The sequence below is a fragment of the Hetaerina americana genome, unplaced genomic scaffold (genome assembly GCF_022747635.1).
Source record: "Hetaerina americana unplaced genomic scaffold, ioHetAmer1.1.p SCAF_12, whole genome shotgun sequence".
NCBI classification, from domain to species: domain Eukaryota; kingdom Metazoa; phylum Arthropoda; class Insecta; order Odonata; family Calopterygidae; genus Hetaerina; species Hetaerina americana.
In genome coordinates this window covers 805,999-826,937 of record NW_027286292.1, presented here as the reverse complement: position 1 = coordinate 826,937, position 20,939 = coordinate 805,999, and the positions used below count along the sequence as shown (strand labels likewise).

At 45.0% G+C, this 20,939-nt stretch overlaps 1 protein-coding gene across 2 annotated transcripts in view; it reads right to left on the bottom strand.

The window, feature by feature from the left end:
- Positions 1 to 20,939, bottom strand: part of LOC139685637 (uncharacterized) — a 106,788-nt gene that overhangs the window by 70,730 nt on the left and 15,119 nt on the right. For both annotated transcript variants that reach the window (XM_071582582.1, XM_071582583.1), the window contains exon 2: positions 4,609 to 4,943. In XM_071582582.1, the coding sequence (XP_071438683.1) occupies positions 4,609 to 4,879 (271 nt within the window). In that variant the 5' untranslated portion in view covers positions 4,880 to 4,943. The remainder of the gene's footprint in view (positions 1 to 4,608; positions 4,944 to 20,939) is intronic.

The following is a 20,939-nucleotide window of genomic DNA, read 5'->3' as shown; positions in this document are numbered from 1 at the left end:
CCTCTTTAAATCTAGTCCTCAGCAGATATATATCATCTCAATTCCTCTTCACCTTCATCATTTCTGACCAACTTCACCTTGCTTTAATACATGTTGTCCATTCTTACTTTATTATGTATGCCTGTATATTCATATATATTTATTGTACTGTACTCCATTGTACATCGTATTGTATATGTATTACCATATTGTTTTGTACCATACCTCACACTGTTATAAATGTATTTATTGTACTTTATTTATTTTTATTTTATTATTTTTACTATATTGCAGGGTTTCCGCAGGTTTTTCGCACTCCCCTTCTTAGCGGAAGTTTTCCGCCGTTGGTTTTCACTAGGGCCTTCATGTCTGAACTCCCTTTAAGGTTTTTCCCGCAAAATTTCATCATGCTTATTTCTTTAATTTTATATACGACTTTGCCTTTCTTTTCTATTTTATATCGCTTTATATTTTCTCTTATTTTTGTTGATGTCATGTACCTGACGAAGGGTTAAATGAAAGAAGGGGCCGTGTGGTCTCAATTCCCCCGCATAAAGACGTTTATCTATTTCAATAGGTCACAACGCCTATATTTCATGAATATAGTACGCGGCACATCTAAAATGACGGGAAAATGAAGGACACATAATATGAAAAAAAACTCTCCAATCTAAATTTCTAGATTTTTAAAACATTTCATTGAAACATTAAAAATACCCTAGAACGATACTTAATGATTGGAAACTATTCACTGAGAAAATTTCCGTACACAAATCATACATAAAATTAATTTCTTTAATTGTTCGAGGGACGCACGCAAAAATATGACCGGACTAAGAACTTTTAATACTTTGAACGCATTTTTGTTTAAGTCCAAAGGTTGTAGTTTCGATGCATACTTTATAAAAGCAAAAAAAAACAGATTCTCTGCACTGAATTCAATTATTTTCTAACGGAACTCAATCGAGGCTACAATTAAACCCTTTAAAATAAACAACTGCAAATTTAACCACCACAATTTTTCCCAATCCGCCTAATTTCTGAATGCCTACGTGATAAATTTCATTTCCCTAGCTCGGCTCGAAGTTCGACGACCGGATGAACAAAGTTTCGAGGAACTCCCTGAAGAGGACGAAGAGTGCGGACGAAGTGGGTTAACATTACACCGCTTATCAATCAGGATTTCGGCCATCATTTCCCACGCGATTTCTTAGGCTGTCCCTGAGTTTCCAAGTTCACATTTCTTCGTTTAAAAGATATACTGAAGGGGTATTCCATATTCAAAACTAAGTGCCCTATTATCCGTTCCAGCGTCAACTAAAATAACTTCATATTTGCCAAACAATTTCCAGTACTGTTACAACTGAGTGTGTGGTGAATTAAATTAAATTATCAAAGACTCAAAAAGACAACTGAAGGACCTTGTGGTTTTATCGCTTTGCTAACTGTAAAATGCTTCCACCTTTAAATTGAAACTCTCTCAACTCCGCGCTTGGGACGGGGCGCGACACCAAATACGATCCACATGAAAGCAGCACAAAAAATAATTTTATTGATCACACAAATAGATTGTAAATATTCAATGTACTTAAAATTTAATAATATATTTTCTTCTACGTATAGAGAAAAATATCGCTTTGCTTTCTAGGAAAAGACATCATACGTTACGGAGGGCAGGGAGCTTGACGCAAGTTAACACCCACTTTTCCCTAAACCCCTCGCCCTCATGTCAGAGACGGAGTGTATCACGTGATTCTAAAAGGACCGAAATGTTCACCAACGGAATCTTAAAAAATCAATAAATGTGTGCAGTACCTCACACAAAGTACGGCTTATATCAAAATTTCTAATTATTTACTTAAAAAGCAGCCACGTACCCCCACGGACTATTCTGCAAAAACATATCCCGCGTGCCATGCGACTACCGAATACCAAAACGCATTTTGACACGAGGCTTCTACGCCATTCGCGAAAAAATCAACCTCAAAGGTTGAAGTCAATATGCATAGAGGTTCACGGCAGTAAAAGAAACTCAGTTCACTGGACGAATTAAAACATCCATACGGTATCAATTGGGCATTTCCCCTTCCCTCCACTCTTTTCCGGCTTCTATTTTCAGTTTCACCGTGATGCCTAGGGCGTTTTCTAGGTTGTCATCAGCGGCGCTGGGGGGGGACACAAAAAACGCCCCCTCGCTGAGAATCTTAATCCTCCTCCTAAAGCACCCCTCGCCACAGCCAAGCCACGAGCCTTGCTTCTAAAAATTACCCCGCAAAGATCTTATTTCCTTCCACAAAAGAGAGTGGCCTAGGCTCGTGTGCACGTGTAAGTATACTCTATTTCTCGCAACTTCGACCATTTAGTTTTCCGAGTTCCTCTTCATTGAATACAAATCCACGACCTTTCGCTTCAGTCGCGTCGCTCATTCTGTGTTTCATTCACGAAAAAATTGTCAGCCCAATGGCGGGACAAGTCAGCCAATGCCGACTTTGCCAATTTCTTCAAGCATACTCGAGCTCTAAAGGGGATCCTCGTGACCCAGGCGCGCGTGATTTTTCTCCACAGGAGGGGGCCGTGCATGAGGGGGAGGGTGGAAAGGGGGGGCGTTGTTGGAAGGGGAGGGTGAGAGGAGAGGTTCCTCTATGAGAGTGGTATAATCGGAGACTACTTGGGGGTGATCTAAAATAAGAACTCCTAAAAATAGTTGTATTTTTAAACCGAATCGCTCTGCTCCGCAGTTATTTCAGTTGGGAGGGGAAGTTGCGATTTTAGACTTTTATGCGCGATGAAACATGTGAATAGATCTTTTTCTCACCGAGTGAAATGTCCCGACGGCCAATATTTTCTACTCAGATAAGATGAAACGCAGCATAAAGACAAGAATGGATAGTTTCCTCAATGAAATTATCTAAAAGACGCGCTCGCACCGAAAACCCCCACACAACGCAGCATCACACTGAAGCCATTGAGCGCACACGGGAATTTGCCCGCTTGACCTTCACCCCGTTGCGGTCGCGGAGGTAGGACAAGGATTCTTGATAAACATTGAGGAAAGAAAGGCGAATCCAAGTGCATAACACATGGAGCGCACAAACAATGCGAAGTTGACAAAAGTGAACCGTTTCGAAAAGCAGCAAATTGAATAGGTAAGCAACAACGAAAGTGAAATACTGGACTAGTCGCAGGGCTGAAAACACCACTGCAGACCGATCTCAAATTTTTATCGGCTTATGTTTGACGCCGGTTCCCTATCCTTAATCCGATTTTGCATTATTTGGCATACAAAGTCATCTGATACTTAACAATAAAATCATTTAATTTTCACGTAATCTGTTACCATTAAATTGAAATTTTTTACGTCAACATCTCGGTTTCTAACGATTAGCACCAAGGACATTTATGCTCCCAGCTCTGACTTATGTTGTTTGTGGAGAGTTCTCCAAATTCAATGAGTTAAACATGACCGATATTGGTAATTGACCCCATTTCCGTTCTCAATTTTCGTAATACAAAAGAAACTATTTTACACATTTTACATTGATAGGAAATTGGCTGGAAAGACCTCTTCGAAGTCTTGCAGCAAGTATAAAGCTTCGGAAACCACATATTCTACGACGAAAATTATAAATTCAAAGACGAAAGATGATAGCGGTGGGCATCAAATCTTTCAAACGAGCTTCCCGCACGACCCACCCGGATCCCATCCGATTATTGACTGAACTCGAAGGAGCTCTGCGCCAGGACAACAGCCAGAACACTGCACCACATGCCAGCTACCCGCACACCCGATTTATAATACCAAAAGTCTAGCCTATGCATTCATCGACATCGAATTCGAGCGAAGGGAATTATCAGAATAAAGACAAACACTCCCGAATTGAATTTTTAATGCCAATCCCCGAAAACACTCGCTAACAAGCGACAACCGCGGCAGGTGGACGCCTCGACTTCCGAGGTGGTCTTTACACCGATGGGTCACTCGGGAAACTATTGCTCCGCGCGCATCCCTCCCTCTTCATACCAGTCCCAAGCGTGGAGGTCACTGGCATCAGAAAAGGACACCTTTGCACACACTTTCAATGGATCGGACGGCGGTTGGTTAGGTGACCGCATTCGCCACGGTGGTGAGCCGCAATGCACGCGCCTTCCTCCCCGCTAGCGACAGTGCATCGGCCCAGGTCATCTCCCTCCCTGACCATCACACGAGGACCGCCCACTCAAACGCCTCCGTGGCCGGTGTGCGTGCTGGCGTGTTCTGTTGTGGAGTGGCATTGACCGCGGAGGTGAGCGGCCTCGCGAACTGTGATCACTTCTCGAAGGCCCCGGCTGGGGGGGAGGGAAAGGAGGGTTGACGTCGCCGCGAGGGCCGGGGACACACCGCGAGGAAACTCGGAGGGGCGGGGCAGAAGCAAAGGGTTGACGGGCGGGCGCTACTCAGAGGGGGAAGCAAGGGCGCCATGGTTTAGGACCCCACCAGTGCCCTCCCCACATGGCGTCCAAGCGGACAGGTTATCCCGGAGGCCCGCCGTGCCCGGGGGAACGGGTCGGGACCAAGGGGACAGCCGGAGCCGGCCACAACCGTTCTCCCTTCCCGGAGCCAATCGGGCCGCACCAGCGGGGCGCACTCACCCGAGTCGAGGGACCAGGAGAGGCGGCACACCTCGAGGCCGAAGGTGCCCGCGACCGCTATCCAGCCCACATCCAAGGGCGGGGCCCCCGCGGACACGGCAAAGGCGTCGACGGCCCCGGGCAGCGCCCCCAGCGCCCCCACCACCGACGCCGCCTTGTCGTGGCGGCCGCACACAGCGAAGAGGTGGCCGCACCACTGCGGCTCCATGCCGAACGACACCATCTCCAGCAGCTCGACGGGGCCCTCGGCGCCGGAGCCCCGCGGCAACATGGCCACCCGCCCGTCACGCCATCGCGACGACCCCGAGGACACCGCCGCCGCCGCCGCTACGCACCTGCGGGGGATGATGACGCGGTGATGATGGTGATGTGACGACGGGCTCGCGCGCCGAGGGATCGATCGGCGATGATGGCGCCGCGCCGCGGCAACCGCGCGCGCGCGCCAAGGCCGCCCGCGGTGTGGGGGGGCGGGGGCGTGACGTCACGAGGGAGAGGAAAGGGGGGGCATGAATGATGGGGAGGCAGCAAGGGGGTGGGGGAGGGGGCGCCGTTCGACCTTGGCCTGGAGAAGGGGAGCGCATGCGTGGGATCCTGGCGGATCGGTATTTGGCGCATCAGGGAATTTTAGATTCGGGTTGGGCAGGGCTAAGTCGCAACAACATTTAAGGGGTCAGACCCTTCCCTGGGACGAGGGTGCGGAGGAGAACCCAAGGTGTCGAGCAAGATTAGCTGCCCGGAAACGACCCAGGACTGACGGCAACACACACACACACCCACTATCGCCACATCTCCCAATTTAATCGTTTCCCTCACCCTTCCGGTTCCCGGGCTAGGACTTGAACTGAATATTCATTTCATTTGGAATCGGAACCTACCACGGAATCAGTATAGGAAGAACGCTTTTCGCCGCATTACGGTAACAACGGGCACGATCTTGAATGCGAGATCTTCTTAGGTTCCTGATATCGCCGTATTAGATAGGGTTAAACGCGTTCCATATTCCAAAAATTAGGGCTATACGACAGGCATGAATTTTCATGGCTTCCACGGGGTGACACCCGAAGCTGTGGAAATTTTTTAATTTTCCCCGGCAAATATTCCAGGAATCGAGTGTGCGGGGAAATTTGGTATTCCAATGTTGGAGGGCAAGGTTCCAGGAAATGAGGCGAGAGATTTAAATTCGCAGGCCGCACTAAGAGGGATGGGAGACAGAGATACTGTGGAGGCGTACGGGAATGAGAATTGATTGGGGTAAAATTGAGGGCTGAAGTTATCCATTCTCCTCATTGGAAATCCAATGAATGACACACTTTCTCTCAGTGCAGCAACACTTATAAGTGCAGTCACACCGCCGAAAGTGTGGAAATACGTATTAAACGTCCACGATTACACGAGGATTTAGTTTCCACAAACAATGCAACGATGCAAGAAACTAGGGGATTAAAGCGTTGGAATTAGCAAACACGGATGTAATAATGCAATTTTGTGTTTTACGCAGACTCGCGATTTTTCAACCTATTTCATTTCACCCCGTCCCCGTCCCAACCCCAGGTTTTCAGGAGCTAATCTTCCATTCGGCCGAGACGGGCACTTTTCAATGACATTCGAGTCTTGCCGCAGCCCTGAATCGCGTTCGCTGGCACGAGGTCTGGAGCCGTCAGCACGCACTCCCTCCGTGGGTGTCAAGGAGGAGGGAGGGGAAGAGGCTTGTCAGCTGCTGGAGCCCCACTTCCGCGTGGCTTGCGGCGGCGTGGGGCAGGGAGGGAGGGCGGGTGGATATTCCGGAGAACGAGGCGAGGCCGCAACCTACTCTGAACCAACAGACATTTGCTCCTCTTTTCGATGAAATGCGCGGAAGATGTCATCTACAGGTATGCCGTGCGGATGACGACATTTCGTACCGCTTTCGATACCAAGCTCCGGGAGACTCTGGCACGGAGAAACTTACGATTTCATCAGATAACCCAGAAAAGTAATAATTTAAGCTGCTTGTTACTTCCATGCTAACTACACTGAGTCCCCGCCTGGGAAAGGAAATAATTTTTGAGACGCGGTCTTAACAGGCTCGGGTGTACTCGTCACAATTAACAACTCCATTAATGGCATTGATTGTAGTGTGGTAATCCAATGGATTGGAAATGGACATTGGCCAATCCACTTCTTTTAACATTTATTCACCGGCCACCTCCCAGAAGTCTGATGCTAAATGATTATTTATAGCATTAAATTGTGAATGAGACCAACCACGTGATTTAAAATGTATTAGTTATGGAATACTTTTTATTTTCCCGGCTCGCGTTGGTTAACACTTAACGTTTTTCGGAAACTTTCCTCTTGGTATGAACTAGTTTTCATGCAAGGCGTACTAGCTCGTCTAGTGAAAATTTCCATATCATTATTTGTCTTAAACCCTGAATTCTCTAAGAATTTCCTCAATGCATTAGGAGTTACGTGAGAAAATGGCTTATCTAGTCTCAATCTCGCCCCAATGAAGAGGTTTATTATTATTATTACCTTCCAAAATTATCGACTTATATTTGTCCCACAATTCGTCGGAGAGATAATTCCTGGCATAACCTGGAAGTCGTTCTCGTAAAAAGTTACTACAGCTAAAGCCACGTCTACCGACCTTGTTAAGCGGCCGAAGCCGAGTATACCCTGAGTGTTAAGGCTTATTTCCTTCTCAAGGAACATATTTCAATTCGTCGCCAGTCGCCCAATCGAGATGCGCCCCAGATAAATTGAAAGAATGATAAGGCACCACCAAAGAAGCATCAACAAGTTTCCTCCTTGAGTACCCCGTGTGCTACTTCAGGTATCCTACCCCAACGATACGTTTGCTATAGGGTGCACCGTGCCCAAGCCACCTGGGCGTCTCTTGCGGAACTTTACCATCAGAAGAAAGGGCGCTTTCCAATTTTACAACTATTGGCATTTGGCATGGCACTCCACCGCCCATTGAAATTCCCTCTGAACTAGTAGCGCGATAGATACAGGCCTATACAAGCGCGCGACCTCCATTAGAAGTAATTGCAGAGGCGTGCACCCAAAAGAGATTGAATTCTGATTCTTCATATACAACAGATTTTCCCCAGTACGCAGTCACATTTTTCTAAACATCCACCATGACATTTATTGAATCCTAATGGATTCATCATTACTTTTAAAATTCCAATTATTGTAATGAATGCATTTCCGTCGACGTTTCCATTTATGCCCCAAGCCACAATGGCTCGCATGCATCTTCGCGCCCCAATGGAGCTTCCCCATTGATCTATCCTCATCGCGGACAGAGGGTAATAGCGTCCCATGTTGTTGCATGTCCACAGCGCGCACTCGTCCAACTACTACGGAGCGAGATTTGACAGCTGACGCCATTTTCATAGAATACCAGATGATAGTAACGTTCCGTCATAGAATCCCAGTTCCTTGGAAGTTTTGCGTCTAAGTTTTTATTAGCGCTATGTACTCTTGATATTCGTCAAGGAAGAATGCCACAAAATTTTCTTCAATTATGGAATAGCGAATTGAATCTATCGAATGCGTTTAACAGAGTCAAATGAACCTTGTTCAGACTTAAAGTTAACCGAAAGGGAAGAACCAGCGTGGCACAAATGAACGGCGATCGTAAACCGGGCTAGCCAAACTTGATGCATTTAATTCTGTCCATATCAGCGTGGTAGAAATACTCTATGGCGAAAAGAAAGAATACTAACAAATGGTGTAAATGAGACACACTCGTTCCAAAAATATGTTGCAATTATATGGACTATAGATCGTGTGTACGTATGTGTGCGGAAACAAGTTACAGTCAATGGCCGAAACTGACTGACAAAACGGTGAGGGAATAAACGGAAAAAGTTCCCTTATTCTTCTTTAACACCATAGATGACGAGGCACTTAGTCTTTGGCATTTTCCAGCCTTCAACTTCTCCTTTTTAATTCGGGCCGAGTGATGAAAAATCTCCTGAGAACCTGCCATACTTTCAGCCACATTTATTAGGTAAATACAAATCTACCTGGCGTCAACATATCTGGCTAATTGCTTCTTTTCTATCCGTTTTGGCGAAAATAAAATATTTTACGTGATTATTTCCAAAAATTTTCCGATTAGCAGTTCTGACGATTCCTCCACGCGTATGTTTTCATATTTCTGGGGAAAATGTCACCACCGACAAAAACTCGAGACTTGGGTCCCTGTGGATTATAAAATCAGACTAGGATCGATTTGAATCGAAAATAAAAATGAAGCACGAGAAAACCTCCACAGTTTGCAGACGCATGCAAAAGTAAAACTCAAATGATTCGATCATGAATGAACAGGCAAAAAATTGGCACCTGCACGCTGATTCAATACATCGTAACTCGAAGAAAATATTTCAAGCGGCAGGAATTGCACATACTTCTATTTCATTCGGCATTTGACGTTTGGCTTTAAAGCAAAACTTAAATGTACTCGATTTGGAATTACTCCGTTGCTGGAAAGATAGGAGGATGACAAAAAATTCCCCGTCCCTTGAACTTAGGCCTTCGATTGCAGACTCTTCAGTTCCTCGGGTCCCTAGAGAGAGGTTGAGGTTGAGAGGACCTTAAGTGTCTTCACTCTAATAATGACAACACTCCAAATGAAATTAGAGGCAGTCCAGAGTCTTAATGGCTTAATAACCTACGACACAATCGCCGTCGATGTAGCAGTCCTTGTCGGTTAGAAAATGCCTATCGATCCCATGAGTAGGTACCCATTGCGATCAAGCGCGCATCAAATTAATCACGAATTTAAGTCGAATCGCCACCGAGTGTTTTCCTTGGATCAATGAAAATCCTGCTTCATTTTCACATAAACTGTGCTCATCTCTCGCTTAATGTCTCCTTAAAAATACCGAATCCCTTCTCTCCGATTCTAGATTTCTCTCCCCCGCATGGCTCATTCTCAAACGAATCCCTCTTTTGCTGATGGATTGAAACAAGCTAACTAAAACATCTTTACGTATAAATTGAACTTAAGGAAGACTGAGTTAATAAGCCAATTTAAATGGCAAAATCAGAATCTAAATGATTTCGAAAGAGGAGTGGCGCTCGGATCGGAAAGAACCACCTTAGCCATAGGTTAGGAGCACTTGGTTCGTCTCCCCCGCGCTGTCCGGAGGGGCGCATTTCCAAGGGAATCGATGACCGACACGGCCCCGCCACCTGACCTGATCCCAATGCGGGGCTCGAGTAGGGGCCTGAGCTCTCCGAGAATACAATCGAGCGGCATCGTCGTATTAAATAACCAAATGACATTCAAGACTTTTGAAGGGGGCGTATGATTGTACTCGAGTCCGCAACCAGGGTTCCCGATAATATCCTTCGAAAGTCAGTGACCCACTTTCGGGATCATCGGATAGGGAGATCGCGACAGTTGTAAGGTAGCCCTACGGGGGGAGGGGAACGATTTCATGAAGTTACTTACGCCATTACATTTTCGGAGGAGAATCGAAGAACGACCCTTAATGTTTAGGCTAAAGGAAAACTTGATTATGAGATACGGTATTCGTTGATGTTAATTGTTTGGATGAACAGACGTAACTGTGCTGACGATGCCGTGATATATACAGGGAAGTATCCAGTCATGATGTTACTCTTCTCATTAGCTAACGACCTAAATGCAATTCAAAAGTGGGGGGGGGGGCTACATGGGAGCAACAGTTAAATTTTAATAAATGTGTTCCGATAAATCTTTGGAGGAAAAGTACTTCACCGGAAAACACACTATATAGTGAGCCAACATTACATACGTGGAATCGGTAAAATACTAGGGTGCAGCGATAACTCCGGATATATCCTGGGGATAACACATTGACAAAATTTGCGGAATAGCAAAAAAAAAGTTCGGATTCATTGAAAGAATACTTGGGAATTGCCAAGAAAGGGTCAAGGAGCTTTGTGATTTCACGTTAATTAGGCCTTACCTTGGGTATGCTGCACGTGTATGGGATCCTCATGAGGTAGGCTTAGTTTTGGAACTAGATCGAGTGCAACGTAGATCAGCTAGGCTCGTGAAAAGTTGTTATGAACAAAGTAGCAGTGTCACGACTTTATCGGAAGAATTAGGATGGGAGCCACTAGTTGACCGTAGGCTTAAATACAGGTTAAATTTACTGCGTCAATGTGAGGCAGATTACTTATCTGAAGATGTTGAGGACATATTACAGACCCCCAGTTACTATGGTAGTTCAGATGACCAATGTAAAATCAGAGAGATTTATCGTAGAACGGATAGATTTAAAATGTCATTTTTTCTCAAACCATTAGAGATCATCATAGACATGACAGCAATCGCGTAGGGGATCATTACAATTGGTCGAGTATATATTTTTCGATATCTTTGATGTTTCTTCTTGCATAACATTCTTCTTATTTAATAGACCCTTCTTTTTAATACTCCTACAGCATAATTTGAATGTAAGTATCGTGTTATTAAATATTGTTGCATTTAAGTACTTTCATTCGTGCGATTAAGATTTTTCGAGTGCATGAACTATTTAATATTTGTGCAGCGATAACATGATTTGGTTTTGCATGCGGTTTTATTCTATTTTACGGGCGGTGACATAACTGCCTCCGCCACACGCCCTTGCGGCGGCTTGCGGGGTATTGTGCAAACGTAGATGTACAGGGTTCGTCCGGAAAATAAGTGTACTGATTCCTGGGCTGGGCGCGCCGCTCCAGGCGCGCCCAGCACCGCTCTGACGGGCTGCGATTGGAGGGGGGTATGTTGGCAAGCGACGCTGAAAAAGGCAATTGGCTCTGAGCTGTGGTGTAGTGAGGAGCTCTGTTAACGCGAACCTCCACGCTCGACCCACGTCACGGAACGCGATGCCGAAGCAGCGTTATTCCATCAAATTTGCGGTAAAGCTTGGGAAATCGTCTACCGAAACTGTCGGTATGATTAACCGACTCAGCCATGTCCAGAAACATGATCTTTCGGTGGCACAAGATGTTCGTGGAGGGCAGAGAAGAGGTCGACGACGAGTCTTCGAGAGGTTCCCGATGATGCCTTCGCGGGAGCGTTCCAGGAATGGGAACGCCGCTGGAACAAGTGTATCGACTCACAAGGGTCATATTTTGAGGAATATTAGCTTAAGATATGTAAAAGTGTAATAATTTTTTTTCCTGAGCTCAGTACACTTATTTTCCGGACGAACCCTGTAGACACTGGGCATAAGGTTACACAAATCGCATGACACTAAGATGCACTTGCTAGGGATGGCCACTTTTGATATCCACTTGATTAAATCGACGGAATTACTGGCTCTGTGTTTTACGGAAAATTAAGAGTGCTGTCTGAAAACGTTGTTTAGTTTTCTCGCTAGTAGATGGTTGGGGGCGGTCACGTTTGAAACCATCAGTCTGATCATGAATCCTGGTTTGTGTATCTTGAATAACCCGAAAAACCGAGGGATATGGCCGTCGGGTCTGATTGCATTTTCTTAATGATGTTCTCTTCAATGAATTTTTCACATTTATCAATGTAATCACACTTATTCGTTCTCCGTGCAGACCCAGTGTCCAGTGTGTGTGTGTTGGACAAACTGGCCGAAAATTTCAAGAAAGGGTGAGGGAGCACCAAGTCTGCGTGGAGGGCAAAAAGTCAACGTCACATTTTGCAAAATACTTATTGGAAAACAACCAAAATAGTGACTTTGAATTTAAAATTTTACAAGTGGAAAAGAAAGGACATAGATGAGACGCTTTAGAGCAACTTGAAATTGTAAAAAGGATGCGCTCCAAAGAGAATATTGTCAAAGACCTTTTGTACACCTCCCCGTCCCTCCTCCAAAACCTACCACCACTCGACACCTGCGCTAATGATGGAACAAACCCCTCTACTTCCCTCACACTCTCCCTCGACCTCAGAGACATGTGAAGGACTTTGCATTAATGTCTATGAACAGCTTCAACCAACCCACTTTCTTCCACCATTAGGCATGAGTGCGCACCATAGGAGGCCTCCTCCCGCGTTCTACCCTTCCCTCCAACAATCATTGCTCAGTTCCCACCCCCACCCACCGCCCCTACCCGATTCTCTCTAAGAGTTGTTACCTGAAGATGGCGTTCATCGTCGTAACCCAGGTCCTCTCGAAATTAAGTTTCCATGGTATCACAAATTTATTATTTTTAATTTCTAATGCCATTTGTCACACCATGCAGCGGTCAATATTGTATGTAGTCAACCGCTTTATTTAGTTTTTCATGGACATGAGACTGATCATCGATACACCTCCCAGCTCCGTCCCAAAAGACACAACCCCACACTTCACACCACATCAAACTGTTCTTCTACTTCGAATTCTTCCTTCCTTCCTTCATTCTGTCCCACAAGCTTATCCTTTTCCCCCATTACCTGCCTTGCCGAACGCCCTCCCCTTTACCACAGTATTCACGGCAACCCATTGCCAATCAAAATACTCTGCATCTTTATGATTTCTCCCAGCAATCCCCTCTCCCTCCCACCATACGCAGCACTTCCTCGTTTGTTTTCCTTTCCGTCCATTTCACCTTCTCCATCTTTCTCCACACCCACATTTCAAAAGCCTCCAATCTCTATCCTCCTTCAGTGACCACGTTCCCGCGCCGTACATAGCTACGCTCCATATCAAAGTTTTGTCGAGTCTTTTCCCAACATCCTTACTCAACGTCCCTGTCATCAACTCCCTCCTTGTGAAAGCATCTTTGCCTAGCGCAATTCTTCTCCTTACGTCCCTACTACTTTGACCATTTTGGTCCAAACACTTCCGAGAAAGGTAAAATTGTCAACTTGCTTTACTTTTTGCCCTCTTATTTTAATTTTAATGTAACGCCTTCTTACTCCTCGAAAACCTCACAACATTTGTTTAGTCTTGTAATTGAATCTCTCTCCTTGACTAATACCCTCAATCATGAGTGTAACCTCTGGGCTGACTGCATAACTAAAACTTAATCATTTTCCTCTACATAATAACCCGCAAGCCGTCGCAAGGACGTGTGGCAGGGGGTGGTAGGTCACCAGCCATTCTACATATATTCCCTCTATTTCTTAATGCACCTGACACCCCGTGATCCTCTAAGACCGCGTGGAAAGGGGGCGGCCGCACACCAATCATGCAATATGCCTACATATATTACGAGTATTACATGGTTAGCAGCTATTCCTATGACTACACAAAGAAGACAAGAAAATACGTTAAAAAAGGATAGGCACACATGCAATTCAGACACTTATTGCCGGTTAGCATTCTACGCATTCCACAAATACAACAGACTCTATTTGCATTCAGCTACATCCCACCTATCACAAAGGCGCACAGCGGGAGGCATTAGGGCGCCAGACTTGGAGTGTGTTTTGTGGGAATTTAATCTTGCATACCCCTATTTTCGACAGCGTGCACCTGCTCAGGTGTTCCCCCTTTTGTTGTTGTCGCGAATAATGCGTGGGAAAAATGAATACTTGAATCTATCAGTTCGACAATATAACTCATTTCTTTTGCGACAATTACCGGCCTTCCCAATATAATTAGGCGCCTAATTACATCTCCAGCGTTGGATGCAAAACCAAACCATTTATATCTTTGTAATAAGTTTAATCTAGCCCCGAGTCTTCGAATATCAAAAAGTTCCCAACCCAGATTTTACATTTAATGAGTGACGCTTCGTGTCCTTTGGTACAAGATTTCACGAACCAAGCGTCCTTTCTCTGTACCCTATTCATTTATGTCATTACTGTTTTTTGAAATGGATCCCACACGCTCGCCACATACTCAGGGAAGTGTAATCGGGCCGTTGCTTTTCTTGATTTTAGTTAACGATTAGAACCGCGCTGTGAAAAGTAAGATTAGCGGATTCGCGGATGACACGGTGATTTATCGGGAGATATCTGGGGATGAGGAACGTTTAATTCTAGCACAGGATCTAGATTGCATTACCTAAATGGTGTTCAAAATGTGGATTGCCATTAAATCTTAATAAATGTTCGGCGGTAAATTTCTTTAAAAGATCAACGGGATTTGTTTGCAAATTAGCTGGAGTTGACCTAGAAGTAGTTGAGACGGTAAAATACCTAGGTGTTACAATCACTAAAGACTTAACTTGGGGGACCCACATACGTCAAGTCTGCGGGCAAGCATGCAAAATATTTGGATTTATTTGTCGCAATGTCAGCAAAAGTGACTCCAAGGTGAAGGAACACTGTTACTACGCTCTAGTAAGGCCTCATTTACAATATGCATGTAACATATGGGATCCGAGTGAAAAAGGCCCTCATTCGGGAAATTGAGAAGGTTCAACGCCGGGCAGCCCGCTCTCTTAAGATAAAACGAAAAGCGTCACTGAAATACTTATGGAGTTGGGGTGGGAATCATTAGAAGAAAGACGATTAAATGCTAGGTATAACTTACTACAAGAATTCAGATCCGCATGTTTCAGCACCGAGGTCTCGCAAAGTATTCGCACACCAACACACATTGGTCGCTTGGATCATGTATATAAAATTCGGGGAATAGATGCCAGAACTAGCAGACTCGATGACTCCTTCTTCCCATGGACAATACGGGATAGCAACTGCAGGGTTATCATCATCAGTATTTCAATCCTAAGATTGGTTTACTGCATCCCTCCATTCTTCCCTATTTAGTGTTGATTCCCTCACCCCCTGGTAGGTTCCCTGTTCTACGTGCTTCTTAATTTGCTTTATGGACTTGTCTCTTGACCTTCCTCGCGGGATCTTCCCTTTTAAATTTTTACTTCTATTATATTTCTAACTAATCCATTGCGCGTCAAGATATGTACAATCCCTGTTCCTTCCAGCACGCCCCTTCCCCTACCAGAGCCCGTCCGTCAGGTCAATTTTTGCGATAGGGGCAAATTTAGCAAAGCACACAGCAGCTCCTTTTGTTTTTAAGCCCACTAGGGCAACTCCGGAAAGCCTTATATGGATCGATACTCAGGTCCGAAGACAAATCCTTTCTGTGGCGCGACCATCGGTCGCGCTCCCGCTGGTCACGATCCCAAAAACGACCGGAGGCACAAAAATCATTTAGGGCCCGTCCGATTGGACCAAATATAACAAAAAAACCTAAGTTTACCCTTAAAGATGCTGCCAAGGCACTGGAATCGATCCCATCAGGTTTATTCCTATGCAAGATTGACCTCACGGGCGCGTTCTGGCAGATTCCCATCCACCCAGCCCAAGGACACGTTTATGGCATTTATATTAACAGTGAATATGACGTGCCGAAGGGGCACGCACTGGCTCCAGCCATAAAGCAACGCTGGGCCAGGGCCGTGGCGCAAGAGATATGTGATAAATTTGCAGTGCAAATTACCGCGTATTTAGATGACTGGATCCCATTACTTCCCAATCAAGCTCACGTGTGCATCGCACCCATAGTGGCATTCCTGCAGCAAAAACCAGGGATATCAACTAATCTGACACAAATCATCCTGGAACCAAATCAAAGTGCTCAAATATTTAGGGGTCAAAATTGATGCAAACCAAATGACGCTAAGACTAACAAATGGTGCACTAGAGAGGATAAGGTATATCATGAATGTGATTAAAAATTAGACTGTGACGTTCCCAAGGCAGCAGGATACGTGTCTTGGTGTGCATGCATTCTTAAGCTACCAAATTTCTTAATAATGACTTTTCTCGCCGGGAAGTCAAGTGGGCAGAGGAAATGTGGGTCCACCAGATTTGGCACAAAACTAAGAAGTTCGCCGCCTTCACATGCCAGACCGGCGTGTACTCGGACGCCACCCCCTTTCAGGCGGCATGGGTTATACCATGCCTTGATATCAATGAGACGTGGCCATTCGGCGAAGAAAAACCTATGTATTTATGAGGCTGAGGCGATAGCAGCACTTATGGCGGCTACGGAACTCCTAGAGCACGCCAACATATGTATTTACTGTGATAATCTCTCTGTGGTGCACGCCCTGAAAAAGGGTAGAGGGTTACTCTTTTATTTGGCTAATGTTAAGAAATTGTATTTAAGTATAATAAAGGAACCGTCACATGCTGTGACCTGGAGGTGCATCTCCACCACGAGAATCCGGCCGACCGTTCCTCACGGACCATCCTACCTCCCTATGCCATATCGGCCTCTGATTCGTCGGTGGCTGGTATGGTATATGTGTTTGTGTTTGCATGTGCGTGGGGTGTAAGTGTTCTTGCATAAATGTATACCATGTTTTATTTGCGGATTGTAAAAATTTGCGGCTTTTGCATGCGGTTTTTTTTAATTACGGGTGGTGACCTAACACCCCCCACCGCACGTCCTTGCGGCGGCTTGTGGCGTATAATGCAGATATACTCAATGTGAGGCCTAACTAAAGATAAATAGCAAGTTTCATACACTTTTTCGTCGCTACACCTTCCGACTATACGTATGACGAATGCCAGATTTTAAGCGACCCTCCTGAAATCGTTCGTATGTGTTTTCCCCAAGAAAGATCCGATGCATTCCCCGCCCACTTAGCGTTCTCCCCTTTATCACAGTCGCGAGCATCCCACTGCCAATCAAAATACTCTCCATCCATCCATCCTGCCTCCTTATGATTTCTCCGAGCAATCTCATCTCCTCCCCCACCAAGAATAGCACCTCCTCGTTTGCTATCCTTTCTGTCCAGTAGACCTTCCTCATCCTTCCCCATTCTCCATCCTTCGCCATCTCTCCAAGTCTTTGGTGGACAGGGATCGCAGATTAAATGTTCGCGTGGTTTCTGGTGAACTTGGCATTCCTAAAAGTGATATCCATTGACTTGTAAGCGTAAACCTGGGCAAGAGAAAGGTGTGTGCGAGGTTGGTACCGCGAGTGCTCTCGGACGAACAAAAGGAAACTCGCACGCGGACCTACCAAGAGATTCTCGACCATGTGAGTGAGGATCCAAATGTTTTAAACAATGCCCCACCAGACTTCTTTCTCTTCCCCCGCCTAAAATCCGTGCTTAAAGGACGTCACCACGGCTGGGTGGATGCGTGACAACAGGCCGTGACGAGGGAGCTAAGCAGCATTCCGGGCGCCGCCTCCCAGAGGGCGGACGAGGCGTGGAAAATCCGCTGGCAGCGGTGCGTGGGGTTCGAAGACTTGAGTGACTATATCAATTTAGGCTATACATTTTTAATCGACTCAGACCTCGTATTTATTTTCCTTTGTGTTTTTACGGATGAAAACTATTCAATTTATTTATCTCTAACAATGCATTACGTAATTATAATCGAGCAAAATATGTTTTTTTCAGATCCAGCCCGCGTAGAATTTTCCACCATACACATACGATGTCCCGACTGTCAAAAAGTTCGGGAACCCCTGCAAACTATAGGACGACTAACAAACTGGAAAAATTAACTTCTACGTCCGAATTGGGATATCCACGCATGGAGACCACTAATTCAATTTTTAATATTCCATTTTCACACGTTTATTTTATGGGTCAAGTGTCAATTGTTCTGACTCGCCTCCACGTGCCTTTTTCCAAATCACGCGTGACGTCGTGAATGCTCGAGGCAATCACGCGACGACCACGAGTTTTCGCAAAGAGTGAATTGGGATGCCAGGCTGGTTCAAAATGTACGGATCGTGAGAATGCCATGCGCCACCGCAACCGAACATTTTCTTCGTAGGGGAAAGTAATATTTCCAATCTCCGCCTAATGCGAGAATATTTAGGGGCCGAGCGTGAAAGTTGGCCGTTCCGATTTAGGTCCAAATATTAACAGCGTATTTTGCATTTTAGAGCATGCACCCCCTTTCATTTGCATCTAGAAAAAACATTAGTGAGCATGTATTTTTTCTGTGGATTACAATCGACCCCGATAGTTACCGCTCAAGTTCCAAGGAGATCTTGCGATCTGTCGACCTGAGGAAACATTGCTAACGCACTGCAGTCATATAATTTTAAGTGAAATATATAACAAGAGGAATACAAGAAAAAAAATCAAGAAGAATATGCAACTGAACGCAGAAAAATCATTGGTGCTGCGACAAGGAATGGGACTTCTATAACTTCCAAGAATAGTAAGAGAGTTCCCGACCCTCTTCCTTCTTCTAAAGAGGGAGGAGAAGAATAGCGCGGGCGGCATGGAGTCAGTGAAGAAGTGTGACTAGCTGGAGAAAGAAATGAAGTAGAGAATGTGGGGAAAGCGAATGGGCTAGGCTGTAAGTACCCAGAAGCCTACGAAGGTGCGTAAAAATGGTCACGGAACGTCCAAAACCTAGCTCCTATCGTGAGCATGACCTATGGTGTCTCCCTCCACTGATATCTCCACGGTCATTTTCTTAACGGACATCGCGAAATTTCATTTTCTGATCGCTGAAAACCTCAAGCATCCCAACCTTGACCTTTACTTACTAGAGTGCGAGCGGTACTGCAACCAGATAGTAGGAAATGACGACCGAGAACGTTTCGGGTGAATGTGGTAAAAGATGCTCTAAAGAGGAGGAATATATACCTTAAATACTATGAGAATAGCCCCAGGAAGAGAAGGCTATGAAGGAAACAATCTACGAACGCAGATGAGGTGCGAGACGTACGAAATAGTGCGGAAGAAATTAGTGAAGGGGAGTAAGTTCAGTGAAACATGTCAGGCAGAGGGAGGAGGGCGTTGATTCCATTCCCTTTCGGAGCAGGCAATCCACTGCGGCGACTCCGAAAGGGAACGGAGTCAACGGCCAGAGCATTTCCACGAGCCGAACTAAGGGTTAAGGGAACTTTATCCTTTCATCACATAACCCAAGTCAGATATTCCCTAAAATCAAGAAAGTGTTGAGTCTGGGCATTTATCGAAGTCGAAGGAAGATGGCAGCAACAAATCCAAGATACACGAACAAACCAAAGTAGCTCTCAGTGGCGTTCATCATCTACAGAGGGACCATGACCTCAACATTTTATTCCTAAACTGCAATTAAAGATAATACGAAAGGTAGAGATAACACACTCATCGAGGTTATTTCTTAGACTTGAATCTGGGAAAATCAACATTTTTGCTCTATCTTTAAATATTATTTAAGTAACTTGTTCTAAGTAATTGTTACTTAATCCACAAGGACAAATTTTGAGGCATAAGTGAATTTTAATGGGTCGTGCAATTTTGAATCACTCTGACGGAATCGTGAACAACTCCGATACTCTTCAGAAGGAATCAATAAACTATAAGAGCATTCCCAAAATTAAAATAAAATTTGTCAGGAATCACGGGTCTGTTGATAACGGAAGAATACAACTAATTTCGCCCCTTATGACATCATCGGGTACTACTGAACGTGCAGGCAAAATAAGGCGCAGTGGACCCGATGACGCCTTTACGGGCTAAACTAGTCGCATTATTTTGTTATCGAATACCTCTGGAACCAAACAAATTTTATTTTCAAGTTGTGGCCATGTCCCGTATTCACATAGTGACGTCTGCCAGGGTGAGTTATACACATCAATCTTATCTTTGGTGATGGACAACACACTGATAAGCACTGTCGATGAACCACGTATACCGGATTCAATAGATTCGATTCCATTCGAAAGATTGATCACGTTTTCAAACGATTAGGAATCATTTTTCATATCACGGAAAGACCGCATAATCACCAATTATGGTGAACTGTAATGCTGTTCACAAAATTACCGGTTGTTCACGGTACTAGTTGTTACGAAACCAGCCAAGAATACTAGTTTCTATTAAATTTTCCCCCAAAATCTCTCATTCAAGCCAAGATGATAAAAAAATTGAATAAAAACACAGCAAGGGAGGAATTCAAAAAGCGTGGAACGTACAATGACGGAGCTAACGGGATGGACAAACGGAGGGAAAACGGAAGAGAAACAAATGAATCAGTGCGTATGGAGAAAACAGAGAAGGCTGTTGGGTGCCATTCGAAGGAGGCAGGAAAAATCGATGCCGAGTATATTGAGAGGCAATCAAATGTCGAAGACCGTGATCGAGGTAGGCGACATTTAGGCAATTGAGGAAGATGGAGGGAAAGATCTCGCACGCCGGCCGGAATGGTGGAAGATTGCGTGGGGAGTTGAAGAATAAGTCATTTGAATGTGTGGCGCAGTGAGTTAAGTGTCGCTTAAAGAGGGACTTGGAAGTGTGGCAACGTTTGATTCCTGGGTCCATCAACAACCAATCGGGACCGGAAGAACACTTCTAATAGTCCATTACGCCAGCATTCACAAACCATGCGGACTGATTTCTTAGTTATTTTTATTCTATTTATTCCTTTTAGGCTTAACCAACTCTCACCGCTAAAGTAAAAGCGGAATTAAGGCATTTCAGAGGAAAAAATGAAATATGGTAACGATTGAGCGAGGGTACAC